The 22,277-nt window shown below is 38.8% G+C and overlaps 1 protein-coding gene across 1 annotated transcript in view; it reads left to right on the top strand.

The window, feature by feature from the left end:
• Positions 1–22,277, top strand: part of RAB3GAP2 (RAB3 GTPase activating non-catalytic protein subunit 2) — a 101,927-nt gene that overhangs the window by 61,597 nt on the left and 18,053 nt on the right. The window contains exons 14-24 of the mRNA XM_005690485.3: positions 662–878; positions 1,419–1,562; positions 1,989–2,071; positions 2,427–2,491; positions 6,293–6,383; positions 8,622–8,749; positions 10,595–10,808; positions 11,130–11,227; positions 19,928–20,033; positions 20,640–20,800; positions 21,820–22,048. Of these exons, the coding sequence (XP_005690542.1) occupies positions 662–878; positions 1,419–1,562; positions 1,989–2,071; positions 2,427–2,491; positions 6,293–6,383; positions 8,622–8,749; positions 10,595–10,808; positions 11,130–11,227; positions 19,928–20,033; positions 20,640–20,800; positions 21,820–22,048 (1,536 nt within the window). The remainder of the gene's footprint in view (positions 1–661; positions 879–1,418; positions 1,563–1,988; positions 2,072–2,426; positions 2,492–6,292; positions 6,384–8,621; positions 8,750–10,594; positions 10,809–11,129; positions 11,228–19,927; positions 20,034–20,639; positions 20,801–21,819; positions 22,049–22,277) is intronic.

The following is a 22,277-nucleotide window of genomic DNA, read 5'->3' as shown; positions in this document are numbered from 1 at the left end:
GTGACATGGTGCTTGTCTTTGAAATAACTTCAAGGGTATGTTCTCAGCAAGACTTTTCCAGAATGTATACCGATTGGTCCAGATCCACTATGGTGATGCCATGGCTGCCATTGTGGCCTGTCCTTCTGCAGCTGGTGCACACTGTCCTTTTCCTCCCCGTTACTAAGAAGAGAGGGATTAGGAAGGCATGTCAGCTGTGTGTTTCTTCTCACAGGCCAGTGCTGCTTCCCATTGCTCTGCAGCCCATGTCCCCCCTCTGTCTGTGTACCACCAGGGGACTGGAATTGCAGGAAACCAGTTTGATCTTCTGTTTTAATTGGATTTTTATTTTAAATCTGAACCTTAAAGTCTCTCCAGAATTTTTTAAAGAGAGGGAGGAAGGGACGGAAATCAGGAAACCTTCCATGATAACTGATTTCTTCTTACAAAAGAAAGTGTGATCAGAACCAACTGTAGCAAACTGACATTTTAATGAGTCTTGGCGATTTAGGATTTGTCATAATTACAATTTTTTTTGTTTAATATATTTCATAATAAAAGAGAATACACGTTTATTGCTTTTCTTGAGCCCCGCTGACTAAAACATTCTGGAGTGCTTCAGAAGGCTCTGCTAAACCTAGATTCCATATCTGAGTGGCTTTCCTTTTCCTCTGTCTCTAAGGGTATCGAGATGCACAGACTGGTTGGATCCAGATTGTAGAGGACCTCCACGAAAGAGTGCCAGAAAAGGGAGACTTTTCCCCTTTTGGAAGTCCTCAGGGTCCAAGTCGAGTGGCTCAGTTCCTTGTGATCTATGCACCACGGAGGGGCATTTTAGAAGTGTGGAGCACACAGCAGGGCCCTCGAGTTGGCGCTTTCAACGTGGGAAAGCACTGCAGGTAACCTGCAAACCCTAGCCTTTTCCTGGCTGCAAAAAGAAATGCTTTTGTTCAAGTAAAGCTTCTGTTTAAAGCTACTTAATTAGATTGCAAGTTGGTTGAGAATTAAAATGTCCTTTATTGTGGCTTTTCCCCATGAATGCCTGCTATGTAATTATGGATTAAGTGTTTAATAACAAAGGAATCTGACTGAGGAGGCCATGATACACTACTGAATTAAGGTCAGCTTTGGTGCCCCACTTGTCCCCATCCCTCCTTACACTGTGGAGGCTGGAAAGGAAAGATTCCTTCCGATTCCCCTGGTCATGTGAGTGCTTTGTTTGCCACTGCGACATCAGCCTGGTTGTGTTTATGTGATTTCTAGCACATTTTTACAAGGTAGAACCCTGGCAGTTAGGTTCTATTTTACTTTTAAAAAAATATTTATTTGGCTGCCTTGGGTCTTCGTTGTGGCACCCTGGATCTTCATTGCATCACGTGGATCTTCTGTTGCGGCATATAAACTCCATGGCTTACCATATTGCTTTGTGATTTCCTCAGGCTTCTGTATCCTGGCTATAAAATAATGGGCTTAAATAACATTACTAGTCAGAGTTGGCAGCCCCAGACTTACCAGATCTGCCTGGTTGATCCAGTGTCTGGAAGTGTGAAAACAGTCAATGTTCCTTTCCACTTAGCATTGAGGTAAGTTGTATCACGTGCCAGCTTGTTAATGTCCCTCTACCGACTTTTCCCAGTCCTTTTTGTTTTGTATTAAACATTTAATTTTGTACTGTAGTATGGCCAATTAACACTGTTGTGATAGTTTCAGGTAGACAGCAAAGGGACTCAGCCATACATATACATGTATCCATTCTTCCCCAAATTCCCCTCCCATCCAGACTGCCACACAACACTGAACAGAGTTCCCTATGCTATACAGTAGGTTCTTGTTGGTTATTCATTTTAAATATAGCTTTGTTTTATAGCTATTGTTTTATTTCTCTCTAGACTGATCCCTTTAAAGTTAAATAGGAAGCATAGGAAAGAAAAAGAAATTTGTATGTATCAGAATTAGGAGGAAAACAGCTTCACTTTCTTTAAGAATTTGTTGTATTTTTTTTGTTTCAGCGATAAGAAGAGTGAACGAGCCAAGGACATGCACTTAGTGAAGAAACTGGGAACCTTACTGAAAGCAAAATGTCCCAATCTTGGTAGGTGTCCTTTAATAAAAATGAAGGATACTGTCATGGCATTTTTAAAGTTAATAGAATATTCTAAATGGAGCAAGCAAAACACTTTAGTGCATTTATGAGCTGTTGCAACTCCTTTGTGGAATGAGATGAGGTACAAGTAATCGTGTATAGCTTTTATTGGAATTATTCTGAAGGATGAAGCACACCATCGAGGGAGTATTAAAATTTGTAACAATAAAACAGTAATTTCCAAGAGGACTCAGAAATCCTTCAGACTGACTGATAGTGCAAACACATGTGTTTTTCTTTCAGAATAAAGTTTACCTGTCATAAAAGTGACCCAAAATTTTATTTTGGTTAATTTTCTTTCTAGATTTGATTGAAACAGAAATAAAGGAATTAATTCTTGATATTAAATACCCTGCAACCAAAAAACAAGTAAGTGTATATAATAAAAGATCTTTCCTGCCAAGTAACTGTTACATTCCCTTCTAGTAAAACCTGTATTTTTCCTGTTTCCTTCCAAAAACATGACAAGCCAAAATCCTCTTTCTGTATTTTCATGCATGTTCATCCTTTTTTCACATTCCCATGCAAAAGTTTCTTTTGTCTGTTTTGTCTTTTTTGATTAAGTAATACTACCATACATGGAAGTGTGTGTGTTTTATATACACACGAAAACCCATACATAACATATATTCAAATTAAGTAATAATGATAAGACAGAGCTGTGTATGACCACCCACCTTAGGAAACAGGATGCTACCAGGAACTCTGAAGAGCCCTCCCTGCGTGTCCCTCCTCCTCCCATCCCTTCTCCCATTCCTGAGGTAACCAGTGTTTAGAATTTTGTGTTCCTCTTTTGCTTTTCTTTGTAGTTACAGCATTTCTGTGCGACTCCTTTAAAACATAGTGATGCATTTTGCACTTTTTTGGACTTGAAGTGAATCGAGTCCTACTCTGTCTTCTTTGTGACCTACTCCATTCTCTTATCGTTGTGTTTCTGGAAGTTCTCTGCATTGCTGCCTGCAGCTAACTCGTGTAATGTATGAATTCCACTCTGTGACTGTCATTTATTTATTCACTATGTCTGTGGACATTTACTCTTCTCAGTTTTTTGCTGTTACCAACAGTGAGAGTGTGATTATCCTTGTACAATGTTTCCTGGCACACAAATGTAAGAGTTTCTCTTGAGTTTATACCTTAGAATGGAATCTCTAGGGTATGAGCTTCTGGCTGGTTGATGATAAATTACTTCTCAAAATACTTGTACTAATTTACATTCTCATTGATACTATAGAAGAGGCCCTGTTGCCTCTTAGCCTCTCATGGAATAATCAAGACTTGTTACCTTTTCCAGGCTCCTGGTTGTAATATGGTAACTCATACTGCCACTCCTCTTACCCAAATCCCTGCTGTTGCTGCTGGGGTTCTGACATGGCGCGCCGGTCCTCAGGGATGCCTCTGAGCTCTGCTTTTAATCAGAACAGACAGCTAATGACTGCAGTCTCACTCAGTTTCCTCAGGGGCATTGATTCCAGGACCCCCTGTGAATACCTAAATCTAAAGGTGCTCAAGTCCCTTTACAAAATTGTGTGAGGTGACAGTTGCTCAGTCATGTCCGACTCTTTATGACCCCATGGACTATACAGTCTGTGGAATTCTCCAGGCCAGAATACAGGAGTGGGTAGCCTTTCCCTTCTCCAGGGAATCTTCCCAACCCAGGAATTGAACTGGGGTCTCTTGCATTGCGGGCGGATTCTTTACCAACTGAGCTATCAAGGAAGCCCCATAGAATTGTGTAGTATTTGCATATAACCTACACACATCCTCTTGTATGCTTGAAATCCTCTCTAGGTTACTTGTAATGCCTAACACAATGTAAGTGCTATGTAAACAGTTGTAAATACAGTGTAAGTGCTGTGTAAATAGTTGCAAGTATGGGGCAAATTCACAGTTGCTTTTAGGAACTTTGTGGAATTTTTTCTTTCCAAGTATTTTCAGTCCATGGTTGGTTGAATCCATAAATGAGGAACCCATGGATACAGAAGGCTGATTACATTTGTTTTCTGATTATTTCATGTGTATTAGTCCTAGCTCCCCAGCTTTTTCCTCTTTACCTCTTTTAAGCTCCTTCAAATAGGACCTTACCAAATACGTCATTTTCATAACGCAGCATCTGAAATAGTAGGATGATTTAGTGAATACTGGTTTCTTTCTATCCCTCTTATTCTATTATGGCACTCATTTTCTAAAAACACTATCGTTTTGTAAAACTGACAGGCCTCTGACTTTTAATTGTGTTTTCCACTCCACTGACAGTACTAATTGATTCTCATTTTCCTTGGGGCAAAGTCTCCATTATTAAAGGTGATTCTTTTGACAGAGTGGGCATGTGGAGAGCAGTTGAAGGCTTCAGTTCTGGAAAGGGAGGGTCAGAACCCACATAATTCTTCTCATTTTAATACCGTCTTTTTTATATCATAGAACAATAAAATCAGGAAACTTTAGAACTGTTTCCTTAATTTTTTTAATACTATGGAATTTCATATGAAGCTATGAATTTTATAAAAAATACTAAACAACCTAATAGTGAAATTTGTGTATTGTTTTACAGCAGTTAAGGGAGGAAAGAAACCAGTTTAGACTTTGAAGACTGAATAATATTAGTAAGGCAGTGAGCTGCTAACTTGTGTGATAGTAGACACAACAGAGGCAGATGACATTTTCCTAGGTATTTGCCTTTTTTGATCACTTTCTGTCTTTTTCTTTTTACTTAATATTTTATTCATTTATTTGGCTACTTTGGGTCTTAGTTGCAGCACGTAGGATGTTCGTTTCAGCATTTGGGATCTTTTGTTGTGGTGCACGGGCTCTCTAGTTGTCGCACACAGGCTCTGTGCTCAGAGTTGGTTGCCTTGCAGCCATTCTTTGTAAGTAAGTAAGTGAAGTCACTCAGCCATGTGCGACTCTTTGCGACCTCATGGACTGTAGCCCACCAGACTTCTCTGTCCATGGGGTTCTCCAGGCAAGAATACTGGAGTGGGTTGCCATTCCCTTCTCCAGGGGATCTTCCCAACCCAGGGATCGAACCTGGGTCTCCCACATTGCAGGCAGCCGTTCTTTGACGAGGGATGAAACCTGTGTTCCCTACATTGAAAGGCGGATTCCTAACCAATGGATCACCAGGGAAGTGCCTGGGTTACTTTCTTTATATTCTCCATGTGTTTGCCTCATGCTAGGCCAGACCAACCTCCAGAGCTGCCCTCTGCACCTATTTCTCCCCCACAGACACACAGAGTTGTTGTTGGATGAAGTCTGTTATTTGTTATTTGTCTCATGCCACATTCATGGCCTACCTTTTATACTGTTTAATCTCATAATTCAAAATTCAGTTTAACATGCTGATATGAAAGGACAAGTGTGAACTTTAAGTGCTGTGTGTAACCCACTAGTGATTCTGATGGTTGCTTTTTTAGGCGTGAAGTAATGATGAAGATTCTTAAATATCTACTACTGGGCAGGAAGAGAGTAGGTGCCAAGAGGTGGGAAATATATTCATCTAGACTGGCCTGTGGATACAGCCAGCCATGCTCAAGCACAGTAACATAGCAGTAATTAAGTTGTTGTCAGCTTTTATTACTGGCATGACGGTGGCAATGTCTGCTTTTCATTTATGCATATGTACTACAAACTCACTCAGACTCTTACTGGTGAATAACTTTACCTCTGTCTCTGCCATCCTGTTGCACATCAGTTGCTTTCCAAGTTGTTTCATTCTCAGTCTGGACTTTTTGTCATGGTACCATATTTGGCATGACATGAAATTGATTACATATTACTTATGTTGCAACTTTAGCTCTCAGATGATTAATACAACATCTTAAAATGGAATTTCCCTTTGAAACTTGGGGCAGTGAAACTATGGGCATAAATGTGAAATTTAAAAACCAAGATCTTTGCCTTGTAATTACGAAAATTGTTCATCTTTCTTCTAGGCGGCTTCCCTGGTGGCTTAGATGGTAAAAGCGTCTGCCTGTAATGTGGGAGACCTGGGTTCAATCCCTGGGTTGGGAAGATCCTCTGGAGAAGGAAATGGCAACCCACTCCAGTACTCTTGCCTGGAAAATCCCATGGATGAAGGAGCCTGGTAGGCTACAGTCCATGGGGTCTCAAAGAGTCGGACACGACTGAGCGACTTCACTTTCTTTCTTTCTTTTTTTTTTCTTTTTCTTCTAGGCTTTGGAAAGCATCTTGGCAAGTGAACGTTTACCATTTTCCTGCCTTAAAAACATCACTCAGACATTAATGGACACTTTAAAAAATCAAGGTAATAGGGTTTGTTTATGGTCTCAGCTCAAATTTTGTAACTCTGACCATAGGAAGTATTAACTGTTTATGATGCCATCCTGTTACCTTGATATGGCAATATGTATAAGAAACAATGTATAAGAAAGAAGAAAACTTATTTCATACCTTTATCATTGGGGACTTTTAAAGTTGCCTGTTCAGTGTATGCTACTGATCTTTCTCGGAGTATGTTGACTCTGTTTCTTACTGTAAATATTTTTCATTTGAATCCATCTATTATGAGGAAAGATAGAATGATGGGAAGTGACTATTGTGATACTAGTTGTAAAGCGTTTTGAAAGCCGGTTGGCATGTGGGGACAAGACAGCTGGTGGTAAGCAAAAAAACAACCAGACTGTCTTGCTGCCATTGTATTTTAACTCTCAGTAATGTTGTTTTGACCATGATAATGATTTTTTTCCCCAAAATTCTATGCTTTGATTAATGTTTTGTCAGTGTATGGAATCCATATTTTTTCATCCACTTCCCTCATGAACGGAACTAGGGCTTCCAGAATCACAGACTATGATTACATGACTAGTTCTGATTGTTTTTTACTGTTCAGAATGTATTTGTCTGGAAAAGAATTACATCTGTAACTGTGGGGTTGTAACTCCATATTCTTTCTAGCTGAGCTAGAAAAATTTACTCTGAATTCCTAACATCAGTTAAAAAAGTAGTATGTGGTGTACGGACTTCATCTAGTTGTGACTTTTTGCTTGCTTATTGTGTGAATTATATGAAACCTACTGTTTTTTTTTTTGTGGACTGATTTGAAAGTCTTTATTGAATTTGTTACAGTACTGTTTCTGTGTTATGTTTTGGGTTTTTTTGGCCACAAGGCATGTGGGATCTTAGCTCCTTGACCAAAAATCACACCCTCAATGCCTGCGTTGGAAGGCAGAGTCCCAACCCCTGAACTGCCAGGAGGCTTCATATTTAAGCCAGCCTAGAGTGGCTTCGGAGAGGGCAGTGGCAACCCACTCCAGTATTCTTGCCTGGAGAATCCCAGGGACAGAGGAGCCTGGTGGGCTGCCGTCTATGGGGTCGCACAGAGTCGGACACGACTGAAGCGACTTAGCAGCAGCAGCAGCAGAGTGGCTTAATGGATAAAGCGTAGTATGCTGTTCCAGGGGACTTCCCTGGTGGTCCAGTGGTTCCGACTCTACTTCCACTGCAGGGGGCACTGGTTCAGTTTGCTGGTGGAGGAACTGAGATGCCACATGCTGCATGGTATGACCAAAAAATAAATAAATAATATGCTGTTGCAGGACAGTAAGCATCTTAATTTTGAAATTTTTTCTTAACACATGTAAAGTTGACTTTTGGCAAATAGAAAACTCCCTTAGTGCATACAACATGTTAGAAATACCTCTTTTAAAAAGTATAGTAAACTTCTAAAATCTCCCTATTCCCCTAAGGATTTTTTTTTTTAATGTCAAAAAATTTATTAAAATCTTTCTTGCACTGGGCTGGAAGTAAACCAAACACCAGTGTTGGAGTTCTGTAACATCACTAGCTTCAAGTTCTACCCACAAATGAGAGTCCTAAAAATGACAAATATTGAGAATGCTTAATTTTATTATGGCTGTAAGAACATAGACAATCTTCCATGTTATTGTATCTCATAACAGAGTCTTGCAGTTTTCAATGTCTGCCTTTATCATACAGGAATGTATTGTATTATGCAGAGAGTGGGTACTTTTCCAGCGTTAACCTCAACAAGAAACCTGACTGATGCAGGTGGAATTCTACTTTTGGTCTCTTTCTCAGCCTCTCTTGAGGATGCATGTGTTGACAGTCCAGTTTCTGGTTGAATTATAGTATCTTTGACCACCGTGATAAGAAGAGCCAGGCAGCTTTCCAATTGTCTTTTCTCAGGGTATAAGAATAATAGACAACATTTGATTTAGGGAGTGAGGGGAGGATATTTTCAAACCTGTTTCCAAAATATTTGTTTAAATTTGAGTGCTAGACTAAAATATCTCTTCTGTTTTCTTTCTTTCTTTTTCTCCTCCTCTCCCACTATTAGAGCACCTTCATTTAAAAATTTAGACTCTTTGCATGATAGAAAAATTATTTTTGCCTTCTTAATTTGTTATATTGAAAATATAGCTATATTACAAAATGGAACATCAAGGAATTATGTAAAATTAAGGTATTTTTATCAGTCCGTTAAATATATCTCTTTAATGTATTTCTTCTTTCTACCTTGTAGAGCTTGAGTCTGTTGATGAAGGACTGCTACAATTTTGTGCCAATAAATTGAAATTACTGCATCTTTATGAGTCTGTTAGTCAATTAAATTCCACTGATTTTCGTTCAGATACACCATTCTCTGATAATGTGAGTAATCCCATTATTCATTATACAAAATCATCTCTTTGCTTATTTGTTATTTTTTAATTGGTAGTAAAGAAGTACAAATATTAAGGGTTTGGTTTTTTTTTTAATGTGTAAAGCTTTATGTTCTTTACAAGATCCCTGCTGGCTTTCTCTGCCTTGCTCCTAAATTTATGCTATTTAGGTTTGAATATTGAGCTTGTTATTAATCTATGTCAGTACCTAGAATCATTTGGTTTTCCTTAAGTTCTTTTATAAAATTGCTTACTACAACTTCTTTTCGACAGGGTTTGCTAATCAAAAATGTGCAATGAACGGAAGTAGCAAATTTTCTATTTCTTTTAAAGAAAATGATTCTAACAAGCAGAAGAGACCAGCTTTTCTGTGTTGTTTACTACATAATAGAATACATTTTTAAGCTAGTCCACCTTACATCAGAGTGTTTAAAGTAATTTTAGAAAATGTTCTATGGTTTTATTCTTCACAATGTGAAAAAAGTGATAGGACCTTGTAATCCTTGTTAGAGTGCAAGTGCAGTATTGCTCGTTTCTGGGAGAGTGTACAAAATTCCTACTTTCTCTGCAGAGACTAGAATCTCTCTTGATAGAGAGCAGAGAGAAATAGTGTCCTCTCTTCCCTCAAGTACTGTATGACCGTGGGCAGGTTGGTGGCTTCAGGGTCTCATGTCTTTTACTTATCTAAAGGAAAATCGTTAAAGCGACTTTAATGATTTGTCAAGGCACTGGTAATGCTTCTAAAAAACATATTTGGTACATCTGAAAGCTCATTGAGTTTTAAAACAGTTGTCTATTATTGTAAACACATGTATAGAAATAAATTTTAAATAAAAATGAGAGGTGGCAAATACTGAAAATATTTCCTCTCAGTATTGAAAATAACCTACACATTCTAACTTTTTTTTTTAATCTTTGGTATTATAGATGAATTTTATAAAGTATTTTAACAATCGCTTCATAATACTATTCTGTGAATGCCATGATAAATGACAAGGCCATTTTGCAGCAGATTTTGTTCTGCCATTACTTCTCCAATAGTGAAAATACTTCAAGCAGCAGAGAAGTTCAGGTTGATTAAGTTATACCTATAGGGTGCCTGGAGTGGGAAGATCCCCTGGAAAAGGGAACGGCTACCCACTCCAGTATTCTTGCCTGGAGAATTCCATGGACAGAGGAACCTGTTGGGCAGCAGTCCATGAGGTCTCAAAGAGGCGGACACGACTGAGCAACTAAACTGCCACCACCACCGGGAGTAGTATCAGGAGATGTTTCTGCACATCTGATGTGAAAACAGTTTGAAAGGCTGGCAGGTTGTATCTGTTACTCTTTAATCTGTACAACCCTGAGAGCCATAAAGAGGATTTATATGTAGACACAGTGAGGACCGTTGCCCATTGCTTTCATTTTATAGTGTTTGTGCTGCTTACTAAAACAAGTATTAAATATCAAATAGTTCTTTAGTTTCCTCAGAATCACAAGAGTTGGCAATTAACAACCACTTACATTTTTTTCTGATTAAGCAATAATATATGTTTATTAAAATTCAGACATTTTAGAAGGGTATTGAATAATCTCAAGAAACTTTCTAAGAGTGATACTTTTAGTAATATGTAGTGTTTCAAGATTATTTTATTTAAATAACATCCTGCTTACCAATTGAGAGTAAAATTTTCAGCAGAGCACACCATAGCTGTCGCATTAATTAAGAAGTCATTTTTTGCTTATAGTCTTGGATATTGTTTCAGGTGATAATGACAGATGATTGACACATAATGGCAGTCATAGAAAGAGAAATGGTCTATTGATAACTTCCTTCCTCCCTAAATTTAAGGACTTGGCCGTGTTACTAAGGCTGGATGAGAAAGAACTCCTTAAGCTCCAGGCCTTGTTAGAGAAGTATAAGCAAGAGAACAGCAGGACTGCTGTCCGATTTTCTGATGAGAAGGATGGTGTGTTGCCTGTGAAAACATTCCTGGAATATTTAGAATATGAGAAAGATGTGGTCAACATAAAGAAGACAAGTGAAGAGGAATATGTGGCTTTAGGTAGGTAGAATGATAAACTACTTTCTGAATCCTCCCTCTTTTTAAAATAATTAACCAAAGAATTGAATGTATATTTTACAGTCAATGGAAGACTCTCTGGATAGGTAGGCACTGTCTTAAAAAAGTTGTACTGAATTAAAAAGAATACTTAGGAGACAGTGTGAGACATGTAATGATTTGCCTTCTGCCTAAACTGAGCCATTGATTTCCCTTCTCTGCTGTTGTTTTGCTCCTCTAGGGATCTAGATTGCAATTCAGGAAGATTTTGAGTTTGGTAAGCAGGCATTCATTGGTTGACGTGTTTTGTTTTTGTTTTACCAGGCAGTTTCTTTTTTTGGAAGTGTTTATGTGGAGAAAGCTCCACTGAGGAAATGTGTCACACTTTGGAGTCGGCTGGACTCAGCCCCCAGCTGTTGTTGGTAAGGTTTCTTGTTGCTGGATGCTGTTCTTCCTCGTTAATGTCATCTGGAAGTGACATCTTTTTTTTTTACTCTTGTCTAAAGTGTATTATAGAGCATACAGAAAACTTTCTAAAAACAATCAAGGAAATGTATAGTCATGTATTTAATTGAATAATAATATCTGATTTTTCTCATTCTCTGTAAATTATAACCAGCATATTCCAAGGTTGGCCTAAAATAAATTTAGAGTCTGTTGTGTATGCATGCAGTGGACTGGGATCATCAGAAAAAAGTGTTCATATTAGCCTAAAAAGATCTTATCTAGAGAACAAAACTGTTTCCTTAAAGCATTATTGAATTATCAGACATTCCCAGACCTTGAATACATGTTAGGATTTAATCTCTGTGCCATAACAAATATAAATAAAGGAATCATCCACTGGGAAAACTGCAACACTAAATTTTCACCCTTTCTGAAAAGGGCAAGGGAGTTGGCCCACATCACTTGTTCTGCTCTTGACTGCCCCCCACATGTACAGAGATACACGCGTGCACACCCTTTACCACATGCCCACTCACATCTCAAGTTTTGGCCAGGATTTGGGCCTTCCACCTCTATGAACTTGTTGACAATGCTAACATTAGTTTTTATTTGTTTGTGTATTTTTAACTGTGCTGGGTCTTTGCTGCTGCTCACAGGCTCTCTCTAGTTCTGGTGAGCAGGGCCTGTTCTCTAGTTGCGGTGCACAGGCTTCTCATTCTGATGGCTTGTTGCGGAGCACGGGCTCTAGGGTGCAGGCTTAGTTGCCCCAAGGTATGTGGGATCCTCCTGGACCAGGGATCTAACCCGTGTTCCCTGCATTGGCGCATGAATTCTTTATGTAACTGGACCACGATACTGTTTTAACTGAACATGTAAGTCCTTTAAAAATGGATTTTGCTCTACCTCCCTTTGCAGTATAGATGTCAGGAAGTACAGTTAAAGGTGCACATTGCTTGCACATGGTTGTTCATAAGTGGCTTCATTCATAATAGCCAGACACTGAAACCTGCTCTGTGCCCTTTAGGGGATAAACGGATAAACAGACTGTGGCTCATTCTTACCATGGAATACCCCTCAGCAATAAAAAGGAATAAACTATTAGTAGAAGCAGTAGCTTGGATGAATAAGGAAAATATGCAAATAGAAAAAATTTTTTCAAAAAAAGATACATACTGCATGATTCTGTTTTCATAACATTCATAAAATAACACAGTCATAAAGACGGAGAACAGATTAGTGGTTGCCAAGGGTTAGTGGTGCACGTCAGGGAGAAGGCTGTGGCTATAAAGCGTTAACAGGAGGGAGATCTTGTGCCTTGGCAGAGTGTCTGGATGGTGGCGATTATGCAGTGCTACACATGATAAAATTGCATGCTGCAAAATGAGTGCCTATATCACTGGTGAAATTTGCACAAGCTTTATGGATTTTACCAATGGAAGTTTCTTGGTTTTGTGTAAGATATTAACATGAGGGAAGACTGCAGGAAGGGCCCATGGACCTCCCTGTGCTCCTTTGTGCCACCAGTGAATCTATAATTATTGCAAATTAAAAAGTTTTTAAAAAGGAGATAACTATTACCTATCATTCAGAATTGAGATGCTGAAATAGATGAACATGGTATACTACTTGTTTTCTATTGTGCTTCATCAGTTTCATTTAAATTTTGTTTACATTAAAACTGAGGTCATTGTTGTTCAGCTGCTAAGTCATGTCCAACTCTTTGTGACCCGTGAACTGCAGCACACCAGATTCCTGTCCTTCATTATCTCCTGGAGCTTGCTCAAACTCATGTTCACTGAATCAGTGATGTCATCCAACCATCTCATCCTCTGTTGCCCCTTTCCCTTCTTGCCCTCAGTCTTTCCCAGCATCAGGGTCTTTTCCAGTGATCTAGCTGTTCACATCAGGGGGCTAAAGTATTAGAGCTTCAGCTTCAGCACCAGTCCTTCCAATGGATATTCAGGGTTGATATCCTTTAGGATTGACTGGTTTGAAGGGACTCTCAAGAGTCTTCTCTAGCACCACAGTTCAAAAGCATCAATTCTTCAGCGTTCAGCCTTCTCTATGGTCCAGCTCTCACATCCATACCTGACTATTGGAAAAACCATAGTTTTGACTATATGGACCTTTGTCGTCAAAGTGATGTCTCTGCTTTTTAATACACTGTCTAGGTTTGTTATAGCTTTTCTTTCATAGCTGCAGTGACTGTCTGCAGTGATTTTGGAGCCCAAGAAAATGAAATCTGACACTGTTTCCACCTTTTCCCCTTCTATTTGTGATGAAGTGTTGGCACCAGATGCCATTATCTTTGTTTTTTGAATGTTGAATTTTAAGCCAGCTTTTTCACTCTCCTCTTTTACCTTCATCAAGAAGCTCTTTAGTTCCTCTTTACTTTCTGCCATTAAAGTGGTACCATCTGCATATTCGAGGTTGTTGATATTTCTTCCAGCAATTTTGATTCTAGCTTGTGAGTCATCCAGCCCAACATTTCATATGATATGCTTCATATATAAGTTAAGTAAGCAGGATGGCAATATATACCCTCAATGTATTCCTTTCCCAATGTTGAACCAATCCATTGTCCATGTCCAGTTCTAACTCTTGCTTCTTATCCTGCATACAAGTTTCTCAGGAGGCAGAAAAGTGGTCTGGTATTCCCATCTCTTTCAGAATTTTCCACAGTTTGTTAATGATCCATACAGTCAAAGGCTTTGGCGAAGTCGGTAAAGCAGAAGTAGATGTTTTCCTGGAACTCTCTTGCTTTTTCTGTAATCCAGTGGATGTTGGCAATTTGATCTCTGGCAATTTGATCAAAGGCTGGAAGAAACAAACCTCACACCTATACTTCAAGTCATATATTAAAAAAATTAAGTCCAATGGAACATAAATATCAATATGAGGTAAAACTACAAAATCTATAGAAGAAAGCATCAGAGAAAGCTTGGTTTAGACAAAGGTTTCTTAAGGTAGAAAAAGCATGAACTGTAAAAGAAAAATACTGAAAAGTTATGCTTCATGAAATTTCAAAACTTTTGTTTTTTAAAAGACTTAAGAAATTGAAAAGGCAAGTCTCTTACACAACATAGATCTGATAAATGCATTGTGTCCAGGTTGTACAAAGAATTTGTACAAAGAATTTGTACAACTCAATGATGAGACAATACAGTTTAAAAAAATGAGCAAAGGATTCGAACAGGTACGTCACCAAAACATACATACAAATTGCAAATAATTACCTAAATGATGTTCAGAAATTAGCCATTCAGTTCATTTCAGTTCAGTCGCTCAGTCATGTCCGACTCTTTGCCACCCCATGAATTGAAGCACGCCAGGCCTCCCTGTCCATCACCAATTCCTGGAGTTCACTCAAACTCATGTCCATCGAGTCGGTGATGCCATCCAGCCATCTCATCCTCTGTCGTCCCCTTCTTCTCCTGCTCCTAATCCCTCCCAGCATCAGGGTCTTTTCCAGTGAGTCAACTCTTCACATGAGGTGGCCAAAGTATTGGAGTTTCAGCTTTAGCATCTTTCCTTCCAAGGAAATGCAGAAATACAACCATGATGGCCTCTGTTCCAGAGAATGACTAAAACTTAAAAAGACTGACATATCCAGTGTTGATGAGGATGTAAGCAATCAGAATGCTCAACACAGATGAAAATGCATCAGATGGAAATGCAACTTAATACAACCACTGTAGAAAACAGTTTGAAAGTTTCTTGTCAAGTTGAACATAGATTTACCGTAAAATCCAGCAGTCTTGCTCCTAGGTACTTAGTCAAGAGCAATGAAAATGTATTTTGCGTAGACTTGGAGTAAACTATTTACAGCAGCTTTATTCCTAATAACCCAGACTGGAAACAACCCAAATATCCAGTAATTGATAAATGGATGAAGTATGGTGTAACCATACAATGAAATGAACCACTGATACACAGAATGACATAAATGAATCTCCAAAGCATTAGGCCAAGTGAAAAGATCCAGAAACAAAAGAGAACCTACCAGTGATTTCAGTTGGTTTTATATGAAATACTAGAATAAGCAAAAATAGAGTAACAAAGGAGATGAATGTGTGCTGGAGGCTGAGGGTGGGAGTTGGAGATAAACTGAGAGGCACAAGGGAGCTTTGGATGGAGATGTACTTTATCACGTTTATGGTATTATTTACCCAACTTAAAATTAGCTAACTTTACTGTAGATATATATATAGGTGTATGTGTGTGTGTGTGTTTTATAATGTGATAGAGTGATGTGTATTATATGGGAAATTTCTGTGCTTTAAACCCATCAGGCTGTGACCTGTATTATTGTGCTACTAAATTTCTAAAATTGGCCAAAATTTAAACACTTTTTTAGAAATCATCTCTTATGAGACTATTTCACACATTCCAAATGGCTGAATTCTTTTTCCTAGAGAAATGTTTTCTGGCTGGGTTTTATTTTTAAAGTATTTTTGTTTAAAACGTAATAGAAGATACTGTATTTTTAAAGTATTTTAAAAACAATCAGTCTACTCAGTTTAGTTTACTTAATTTGTATGTTAGTCACTCAGTCATGTCCAACTCTTTTTGACCCCATGGACTGTAGCCTGCCAGGGTCTTCTGTCCATGGCATTCTTCAGGCAGGAATATTGGAGTGGGTTGCCACTTCCTCCTCCAGTGGCTCTTCCTGAACCAGGGATCGAACCCTGGTCTCCTGCATTGCAGACAGATTCTTTACTGTCTGAGCCTCCAGGGATGCCCTTAATTAATTTATAATTAAGTAATTTTTAAAAACCCTGTGAATGCAGAGTAAAAAAGAGAAAAAGATAAGACATTTTCACTTAAAGGCTATAATGAATGGGAAGGGAAGAGGACGCTTCTCTTGGGGAAAAAAAAAAGCCCAAGAATAAAAGTAAGAAACTGAGTGTACAGTAAGACTAGCTTTTAAAAGAGCCTGCTTGGTCATTGTGGTGACATTGATTAGACAAGATAGCAGCCCACACACTCTCACTGTTACTCAACCATCTGGCTGTGGGAAGATAAAGTGCAGGGGTTTGTACACCAGGCAATAGGTATGTGTTCTGCTTATATCTTGCTCTTTCCCAAAGCAGTTAACACCAGTGCCACGGTATAGACTAGTGACATTTTTCTGGAGTTATTAAAATTCAAGTCATTTTTTTTTAAAGAGAATATAGATTAATGTCTGTTATTTAATGTTAAAAGAGTAACAGACTTTCAGGAATATGGACATATAACAGTCATGAATAAAAAGTGATAGGTCTTTCAGCAAAATTTATTACTAGTGTTTTAAAGGCACATTATTTGAAATGCTAGCTCTTTCTATTCTTTCCTGATCAATTATTCTCTGAATTCTTTTTTCTTCTGAAATATTTGAAAAAATAGTTTTATTGGAATTATGTACATGAAAAAACTTGGTACTTATAATCTGGGTTGTATACATTTTTTAATTTGAGATTTCCCAATCTAGTATAATCACAGATGATGTCATCCACAGGCAACGGCTGATAGTTTTTCACAACGTTTAAAACTGTCCTCAATGGAACTGTATAAAGTTTTAGATTCTGTAACCTAAAACAAACCCTAGTTTTCAGGAAAGACTAGGAAATAAGGCTCATCCAGAAGACTGACAAGATAGATTTCTTTGAAGTATAGGCAGGCAAGGCTGACAGATGGCTTCCTACACTAGGAAGCATTTCCTACACTACACTAGCATTTCCGTTGAGTGAAGGACTAAAACATTAAGGATGTAAATGATACAGGAGGATATTTTGCAAAAGGTAAAGCTCAGTGGGCTTTAGAAACATCCACCAAAGATCCCTGGAAGTTTGTTTCTTTCTTAGGTGGAAGTTCTGACAGGTCTTAGATACTCCTTGGTTAGAAGAATTTAGTAAATTTCTGTTCAAGGATTCTATTATTCAGTCTTTTGTTCAAATATCATCTGGTAAGATGTCAGTTTGTGACATTTATATGTGAATTAACAATTACAAAAGAACATGATTCACACTTACAGTGTGTGAATCTCTAATACAGATGTTTACATTATGAATAATACATAATCTAACATTCTTTGCTGCGATGTTTTGAAAATATATCTTATTTTGTATTCGCTAGTTGGGGAGATAGTTACCTTCCAGGTACCGTCTTTTCCTGTTGTGTATGTCTGTACATGTATTCTACGAGGTATCTACCTCCTATCTCTACGAGGTATCTCTATTCTCTATACTTGGCTTATTTTTCTCCTTTCCCCTTAATTTTTCCTGAAGTTTAAAAAATCTTTCTGTCACTTACATAAGTGATTCTAAAATTGTCTCATCCTGTTCTAAAGACTCCCACAGCATCCTCTGTTTACACTGACTTTCTACACATAAACAAAAGCATAACTGGTTTGGAATTTTTTAAATTTAAAAAAACAAGAACAATCTACCTTATAAGCAGAGTTTACCTAAGTTGGGCAAGAGATAGAGCAGATCTCAGACATGTAAAAAACAAGGTTTTTTGTTTGTTTTAGGACTTGCTAAATGTAGTGATGGATGAGGAAGCGGTTAATTGAAGAAAAAATTAGAAGAGTGCAGTGGTAAGAGAGAGCGAAGGCATGACATTTAATTTGTCTAAACATAATATAGTTTAAAACAGCCCTTTGGATTGGCAGTCTTTGTGAGCACTTTGAAACCCTTACTGTTGGGGACATGAAATCAGACTTTGAGAAACATAGTGCATTAGAAACCTGGTGTACTCTTAACAGAACCCCTGGACGTACATTTTGCCTCCAAAATTAATCAGGGTGAGTCAAATGGTAACCTGGCCATGAACCTAGTAGATAAATTCTGCCACTTCCCCTCATTTCCTTTTGATTTGCTTCACGACTTGTATGCGCAAGACACTGAGACGAAGTAATTTTCACGTGATTCTGGAATGTCTTTGTTGTCCATGCAGGCAATTCATTTTTTTTAGCCTGCTTTGTGGTTATAAGCAGCGGTGCTGTATGAGGTTAAGAAGTTTAAAACAGAGGGAATAACGTTGATAAATGGCTAGCGTCAGTCAAAATTTTGTGGATGACGGAGGATATTATGTAGCAGGTGGAATGATCATGGAATGATACGACCCCATTTTTGTGAGAGTGAACCTCCATCCTGTCCTCCCTTCATAATGCTTTCTGTGTATCTTAACTTATGAAGGCAATTAGTAGCTTCGCTCATAATAAGCTCTAAATAACTATTAGCATTGATTGTTAATACTGTCATTGTCTTATGATATGAGGGGAAATATGAAAGGACATGCTGCTGCTGCTAAGTCGTTTCAGTCGTGTCCGACTCTGTGCGACCCCATAGACGGCAGCCCACCAGGCTCCACCGTCCCTGGGATTCTCCAGGCAGGAACACTGGAGTGGGTTGCCATTTCCTTCTCCAATACATGAAAGTGAAAAGTGAAAGTGAAGGTGCTCAGTCGTGTCCGACTCTTAGCGACCCCGTGGACTGCAGCCCGCCAGGCTCCTCCGTCCACGGGATTTTCCAGGCAAGAATACTGGAGTGGGGTGCCATTGCCTTCTCCGATGAAAGGACATACCCAGTTTTAAAAAAATGAAAAGTATGGATAGGATGAAGTATAAAGGAGGCTAATGAAGGGAGAGATGTGAAAGGGTTAAAAAAGAGACAAGTTAAACCAAAAAGGGGAGAAATAGGAGAAAGTGTGTTGTATATTTTTATATTTATACAATCAGGCAGATCTAGGTTCAGACTTTAGTTCTAAGTTGGTAACTAAGTTATTTTTCCTTCTTATCGTTTGTAAAACCCCAGTAGTCAGCCCTGCCCCAAGAGGTTGTTGTTATCGAATGGGAAGATACGCTTGTTGGGTACTTATCTGCCTTGGGTCATTATCCTGAGTTAATTTCCTTCACACACTTCTTCAGCTTCCTGCTCTTCTTAAATTTGAAAATTGTATGTACTAATGTGTTTAAACTGATAGTCAAGCTTTCCTTTTATTAGAGCTTTTTTTTTTTTAACATAAAGACATTGCAGAATTATAGGCAATCAAAACCTTTCACACACACCAGCACTTAACAGATGTGACACTATGCCTTTTAAGTTTTCATTACCCCAGAATTATCTGTGTACAAATTTTATGAGCCCAAATTTTAAAAATTTTAAGTAGATACACTTATTTTTAAAAATCATTCTGTTGATTTAAATGCTTTTAAAATCTGTTTCTCATGACTCGGTGACTTGAAGATTAGAGTTTGATATGATAGTATTACGTACTCACCAATCACTGCCAAGTCCCCGGTTTCTTTGCATGACCAAGGCCAGGGCTAGAGCCATAGCTCCAGGCCCTCGTGTCATAACCTGCGGCCAGCCTTCTGTAATCCATGCTCACTGGCAGTACCCTCTCTGCCGATTTGCTCTTTAATAGAAGCTTGCACTGAAGGGTAGTACTGAACCTAAAGAAGTGGTGGAAATGGGGAGATTTTGATCCCCAACAAATAAGGAATCTCTTAAGGTAGACAAGCTACCTTGTTCCTTGTTCTCCTTCTCACACTACATCATGTAACAAGCAAGCACTTACCTCCCGACCAGAAAGGCTGAACCACTCATGAATACACATATGGTCTAAAATTGTACAAGATTTTGTTTATGGTAAATATTTTTTTTACAATAAAGATTTAAATCTGATTTCAGTCTCTGCTTCTGAGCGTTTGGCTTTCTAAGGAAAAAGATATTTTGGACAAACCGCAGTCTGTCTGCTGTCTCCATACGATGCTGTACCTCCTGAGCAAGATGAAAGGTGAGCACTGTGGACGCTGAGGTTTGGCTCCTTGGGAATGTGGTCTCCACTCCCAGAAATAATGTTCAGTGTTGAAATTCCACAAAAATGAGGAGGGAGAATACTTCCTCGTAACAAAAGGAGACTAGAAGGTACAAAACATTTCACTAGAGAGAATCTTTTATGTAGTCATAGAAAACTCTTAATACATTCAAAGTGTGCTTTATGAAATTTAACATTTTGCATCAACATCAAAAATGATAGTGAACAGTGTGTTTTCTGAGTTCAGTGAGGTGAATTGAATGGTCTGTGGTGGAGATAATATTTTTCTTACTATTTTTGGCATGATGAGAACAATAATCTGTTATATTAAAACATTCAGTAGTAGTTTTCATCAATGATGAAAGTATTCCAGAGATTTACAATCGATTCAGAGCAAGATGCCTAAGAGCATAAATAAGTGGAATATAAGTCTTCTGAATAAAATAAAGACTTCTTTTCCAGTTCATTCAAAAATACACACATGCATCAATGGGAAACTTGGTTCTAACATTATATTTAACATCAAAGATTAAAAGAAAGAAATTTGCCAAGCTAAGAGTTTCTTTTTTTGCCATTTGCCTGTAGTGGCCATCGAAGAGACCTGGGATTCCCAGTCAGTGTCCCCTTGGTGGCAGCAGATGCGCACGGTCTGTATTCAGTCCGAGAACAACGGGGCTGCGCTGCTATCCGCACACGTCGGGCATGCTGTCGCTGCCCAGATATCCAACAGCTTGACTGAGAAGAAAGTGAGTGGGCAGGGGGGCGGCTCTAGGGGGGCTCCCCTCCAGCGGGCTCCCCGACCGCTTTCCCCTTCTGGGCTGCATTGTCTTCAGTGTGTGGAACATCTAGGATTTGAGATATGTGTCCAGCAGAGTCTTGTCTCTCTCTTGAAGATGAGGGGTTCTTCTTTAGTTGTTTATTCAGATGACTTGAACCTAGTCTCCACACAGCATAAGGGGAGAAGCACTGGAGTCAGGGCAGAGACCTGTTCACAGCTGGTGGTCTGTGGTGAGTGCCTGTAGAAGGCAGGTCCTCATTCAAAAGGCTCAGGGTTAGACAGCATTATTTCTGATTTCTTTCAGCTCTTAGTTTCTACAGTTGTATTTATATCCTTCTTTTAGAAACAAGAGTGGTTTTGGCATGTAGTGTTGAATGACTCAGATGAAAGCTTCCAGTAGACCTTTTACTTTGTGGCTTTTCCCCATCTCTTGAAGACTAAAATTTATTTAAGACAAGACTAGTGCCCCTTGTATCTCATGGTGAATCAAATAATTTTTTCTAGGGGGATGTTGCATTAAATTGGATAGGATACTTAAATAGGTCTGTAGAGATTCACTCAACATTGTCAGTCTCAGTAGTTTGGGGCTAAATTCATTATGACTGGTTTATGATGTTTCTAGTAATGGAGAGAGAAAAATTTAAGATACATTTTTTATGTTGGCTAGTACATTCTGAAGAACTGTCAGTATCCGGGAACTCTTGCAGGGATGGGCCTGAAACCTTTGCAGTGCATGTCGGTTGAATCATGGGCCTCACTACAGGTCTCTTCATAAATGTCTGAACTCCATCAGCATTGCTCCTAAGTCTCCAGTCTACTCCTCACCTTCATGTTCCATCCAGCCAAGTAGTAATGTTTGTGTACCAGCATCTGTATATCGCTTTGTGATGTATCCTGATGATCAATCGGCTTTCACGTTAAAAGTTCATTCAAGTTAATGTTGATCCACACTCTTAGCCAGAGTATCAACTGGGCGTTTTCTGTTAGTTTTCCCAAACAGTTTCAGGAACTGACTCGGAAGCCCTCACTGATTCCTGGGAGGCCCTTTCTCTTGATACGGAGTACTGGAAACTCCTCCTGAAACAGCTGGAGGACTGTCTCCTGCTTCAGACTCTGCTTCACAGCAAAATGAACACTCGGACCTCCAAAGTGTCTTCACTGCAGGCTGAGCCGCTCCCGAAGCTTTCTGTGAAAAAGCTGTTAGAAGGAGGAAAAGGTAACCTGAAGTTATTTGAGCATTTGTAGCCATAGATCTATATTTTTATGGTATGAGCTTTCTGGGGCTTTTTTTTTTTTTTTTAAATAGAAACGACTGAAAGAATAAGGAAAGAAAAATACACTCAGATTTTAAAAGTAAACAAATAACCCATCATCTACCTCTTCTCAACTTCCAAGGCCCATCTCAAATGCTGCCTCCTCCAGGAATCCTCTCATGACCCACTAAG

Source organism: Capra hircus, chromosome 16 (genome assembly GCF_001704415.2).
Source record: "Capra hircus breed San Clemente chromosome 16, ASM170441v1, whole genome shotgun sequence".
NCBI classification, from domain to species: Eukaryota; Metazoa; Chordata; class Mammalia; order Artiodactyla; family Bovidae; genus Capra; species Capra hircus.
This window is presented reverse-complemented; position numbering and strand designations above follow the sequence as displayed.